The 4,669-nt window shown below is 45.7% G+C and overlaps 1 protein-coding gene across 1 annotated transcript in view; it reads right to left on the reverse strand.

Moving 5' to 3' along the window:
- The window catches only part of LOC132003788 (DNA polymerase nu-like), a 106,712-nt gene extending 102,322 nt beyond the window's left edge, over positions 1–4,390 (reverse strand). Inside the window, exons 1-2 of the mRNA XM_059379538.1 lie at positions 4,334–4,390; positions 3,527–3,639 (exon numbers count right to left, since the gene is read on the reverse strand). Coding sequence (XP_059235521.1) covers positions 3,527–3,637 — 111 coding nt within the window. The 5' untranslated portion in view covers positions 3,638–3,639; positions 4,334–4,390. The remainder of the gene's footprint in view (positions 1–3,526; positions 3,640–4,333) is intronic.
- Between the last annotated feature and the right edge of the window lie 279 nt (positions 4,391–4,669).

Raw genomic sequence — 4,669 nt, forward strand, 5'->3', positions numbered from 1 at the left:
GAAAATCTGAATAGTCTTAAAACTAATAAGGAAGTCTATTCCCAGATAGTGCGGGAAAACTGGGCATTCACATGCAGAAAAATGAAGGTGGACCCCTACATTGTACTATTTATAAAAATTAACTCAAGGACCTAATCAAGGTATCAAGGACCTAAATGTAAGACCTACAACAATAAAACTCTTTGAAGGAGACACAGGACGAAACTTCACAATATAGTATTTGACAGCTATTTCTTGGATATGACAACAAAGGCAAAGGTAACAAAAGAAAAAAAAATTTACATTGGACTATGAAAACTTAGAAATTTTGTGCATCGAAAGACACTATCAATGGAGTAAAAAGGTAACCCATAAAAATGAGGAAATATTTAAAAATCATATATCTGAAAAGAATTGCTATCCAGAGTATATAGAGAATTCCTAAAACTCAACAAGAAGAAAAAATTAATAACCTAATTTAAAAATGGGCAAAAGACCTGAATAGGCATTTTACTAAAGATGATACACAGATGGTCAGTAAGCACATGAAAAGATTATCAATATCACTAAACATTAGGGGAATAAGAATCAAAACTACACTGAGATACCACCTCACACCCATTAGGATGGCTATTATACAAACAAAACAAAACAAAAAACTGAGAAAACAATAGGTATCAGTGAGAATGTAGAGAAAGTGCGCTTATGCACTCTTATTGGGAGTGCAAAACGGTGGAAATAAGTACAGTGGTTCCTCAAAAAATTAAAAATTACTGTAAGATCTAGCAATTTGCCTTGGGATATGTACTCAAAAGAACTGAAAGCAGGGCTTCACAGAGCTCTTTATACACCCATGTTTATAGCAGCATTACTCACAATGGCTAGAACACGGAAGCAAACCCAGTCACTTGCCTCCTCTGGCAGATGAATGGTAAGCAAAATGTGGTACATACATCTGACCTTGAAAAGGAAGAAAAGTGCAACATGCTAAAACCAGGATAAATGCTGAAGACATTATGTTAAGTGAAATAAGCCAGTGACAAAAAGATAAATTCTGCGTGATTCAACTTACATGAAGTACCCAGAGCAGTCAGATCATAGAGACAGAGAGCATAACGGTGGCTGTCGGGAGCGGTGGGGAGGGGCGAGTGCGAAGTGACTGGGATGGATGGCAGTCGTGCCGCACAAGCACACGAATGTATTTAATACCACTGTACTGTCTAATCGGAAATTGCTAAGATGGTAAGCTTTATGCTAAATGTTAGATTTTATCACAATAATTAAAAATATTTGTACTATTCACTGTAGGAAATGTCTTTCTCAATTAAAAAAGTACATAAGAAGAAAAAATCAGGTGGATTATGAACCTAAATGCAAAGGCTAATAAAAACAGCTTTTAAACATAATACATGAGAATACTTCATGAGCTTGACATAAGGAAAGCTTTCTTAAACAGCACACAGAAAGCACTAACCAAAGATGGGTAAATTATGCTACATTAAAAATTAGGAACTTCTTCGCAGGTTCAGACATTTGGTGTATGTGCTTGGCTGAGGAGCCAATGGGGCAAAGCTACCATCTGTGGGATTATGACTGAACGCCTCTAAGTCAGAATCCCGCCCAGGCGGAACGATACGGCAGCGCCGCGGAGCCTCGGTTGGCCTCAGATAGCCGGTCCCCCGCCGTCCCCGCCGGCGGGCCGCTGCGCGCGCCCCGCGTGGCGTGGCGTGCCCCGCCGCGCCTCGGGACCGGGGTCCGGTGCGGAGAGCCCCTTGTCCCGGGGAAACGGGGCGCGGCCGGAAAGGGGGCCGCCCCCTCGCCCGTCACGCAACGCACGTTCGTGGGGAACCTGGTGCTAAACCATTCGTAGACGACCTGCTTCTGGGTCGGGGTTTCGTAGGTAGCAGAGCAGCTCCCTCGCTGCGATCTATTGAAAGTCAGCCCTCGACACAAGGGTTTGAAAAACAAAAAATAATAAAAAATAACAAAAAAAAAAAAAAAGAAAAGAAAAGTAAAAAAAAAAAAATTAGGAACTTCTTATTTGTCAGAAGACATCATGAGGAGAGTAAAAAGGTAACACAGAGAGGAAGAAGGTCTATGTGACAGGCTTGTAACTGGAGTTTATCAAGATGTCCTATAAATTAGTAAGGGAAAGACAGAGCACTCCATGTGAAAATGGGTAAGAAACATGAAAAAAGATCTTTTACCAAAGAGAAACTCCTAGTAGCCAATGATAACTTTAAAAGCTATTCCATCTCATCAGTAATTAGGAAAATAGAAACCAAAATTCTACTGAGATACCATTGTGTCCCCGCCAGAATGGTTGCTCTGAAAAGCCTGAGGTCCCCATGTAGGTGAGGCTGTGCAATGGCAGGACCCTCCCGTGTGTGCTCCCGGTGGTGTGACTTTGAAAAGCAACTCAGTGCTGCTTCCTGAAGCTGAGGAGACCATCCTGCGCCCAGGGCCCAGCGGACATGCTCAGTGGAGCAGCGTGCCACACCCCAGATGCTGTCCACAGTGGGATGCGGGCAAAGGAAGACAAAGCCCGAGCCACACAGGACAGCAGTAGAGCTGAGACTCGGGGTGAAGGGAGCGCATCAGATAACCCCTAACTCATAGTTCCAAAGGAAAGCCACTGAGGCACTGAGGTGGAAAGGAAACCAAAGCAATAAGTAGTGACTCCAGAAGTCAGGGCAGAGGTTACTTTTGGCAGCGGGAAGGGGTTCTGATGGGGAAAGGGCACACAGCACTTCTGGAAATTTTACACTATGACTCAGGTGATGGTTATACCAGAGCTTCCCTTAAAATAACTTACGTGAAGCATTTTAATGCATTTTTTTATGCATCTCCATGCACCCTCTGTATTTTTAATTTTTCACATTCATTTTTAAAAATTTTGTTCTTGCTTTTAATTTATTTTTTAAAAAGATTTTATTTATTTGCCAGGGATAGAGAGAGAGAGTACACACAAGCAGGCGAGAGGCAGGCAGAGGCAGCGAGAGAAGCAGGCTCCCTGCTGAACAAGGAGCCCGATGCGGGACTCGATCCCAGGACCTTGGGATCATGACCTGAGCTGAAGGCAGCGCCTTAACGAACTGAGCCACCCAGACGTCCCTTTTTCTTGCTTTTTAAAACGATCTTATTTATCTGAGAGAGAGAGAGCATGAGTAGGGGGAGCAGCAGAGGGAAAAGCAGACTCCCCGCAGAGCAGGGAGCCCAGACCCCGATGCAGAATTCGATCCCAGGACATTGGGATCATGACCTGAGCCAAAGGCAGATGCTTCACCAACTGAGCCACCTGGGTCCCCTATTCTTGCTTTTACCAAGAACCCAAGAAATCCATGAACTCCCCTCACCAAACTATAGGTGGTGTCCCTGTGAGAAGAACCTGACCTTTCAGAAGCCGGAGGACCCATGATATCCTGTGTGCACCATGGAGCGAGCTCCCAGCTATGTGCCTGTTTAAGGCTGGTCAGGGGCCAGTGCTCCCCTGAACATACATCCAAGCCAGGTGAGTGAGGAATGGAGAAGGGGGGGAAGGACTTACAGGCAGGAAAGAGCTAACAGGCAGCCTGGCTCTGAAATAAAAACGCACCCCCAGAAGGGCTGAAGTCCTCTCCATCTCTCCTCTGTTCACCCGAATGCTGTGGCTCTCCATCACTGTGATTCAAACACCAAAGCAGATCAAACTTCAATCAATGAGTTATCTCCACGAAAGCCTCTGGGACGGGGAGCAAGACTTACTCCCTCACAAGGACAATAATGACAGTGCCTGCTGCGTCCCACCTCCACAAACGGTCTGTGAGGGTCAATGCTGGAGCCCAGCAGTGGCGGTGGGGGCCGTGGGGACACTCCCTGAATGGCCACATGGGACGGAGTCATCTCGGGCCAGCCAGGCTGTGGAGCACTGGGCTGGGCTTGGCTCCCCTAGTGCCCAGCAGGACCTGGGCCAAGTGGGGGCTGTGAGACAAAGGCAGAGGAGGGCTCGCACCCCCTGTCCTAGGTGCTGTCCCTAAGGGTAGGACTGACAGTACACCACCAGGACGAACAACTGCTGTGCAGAACATGCCACAGGCTCACTCCACACTGCTGCTCTGAGGAGCATGGGGCTGCCGCTCGGCCAGGATGTAAAAGGGACCTCATGTGACTGAGAGGTCAGAACCGTCTCGTTCTTCTAGATCAACAGGTGATGCTCTCTAACCCCTCTTATTACAGAGAGGGGAATACAGGGCTTGCTGCCTCGAAGCACTCCCATGACACACTGCCCACCCTAATAAGAGAGAAACAGCTGCTCTCAAACAGTGTCAAGAATTCCCTAGAAACACGACTGTCTGTCACCTTTATGGTACCTTACCTGCCAAAATTGGTATCAGAGGAAGCTCCAAAGTACAAAATAGTTGCCATAATCCATAAACCTGTTTTGTAGGAAGAAATGATACCAATGTTACTTTTAAATTATTTCTGTCTGCACTGGGCTGAACAGCCTACTTGATAGCACTAAGGTGAAATTCAGGCAACTTCTACCCAACAGCCACCCTCCTGTCATCCTCCTTCCTAGTAGAACTCCTATTTCTTTCAAATATCCTATTTCCTTACCAAGACCTCATAGAGATATTTAGAAATATAGGGTAGGCCAAGCCCCATTCCCAATTCTCTTTATCTTTCTCATTTTTAAAAATTTTAAAAATAT

This window comes from Mustela nigripes, chromosome 1, assembly GCF_022355385.1.
Source record: "Mustela nigripes isolate SB6536 chromosome 1, MUSNIG.SB6536, whole genome shotgun sequence".
Lineage (NCBI taxonomy): Eukaryota > Metazoa > Chordata > Mammalia > Carnivora > Mustelidae > Mustela > Mustela nigripes.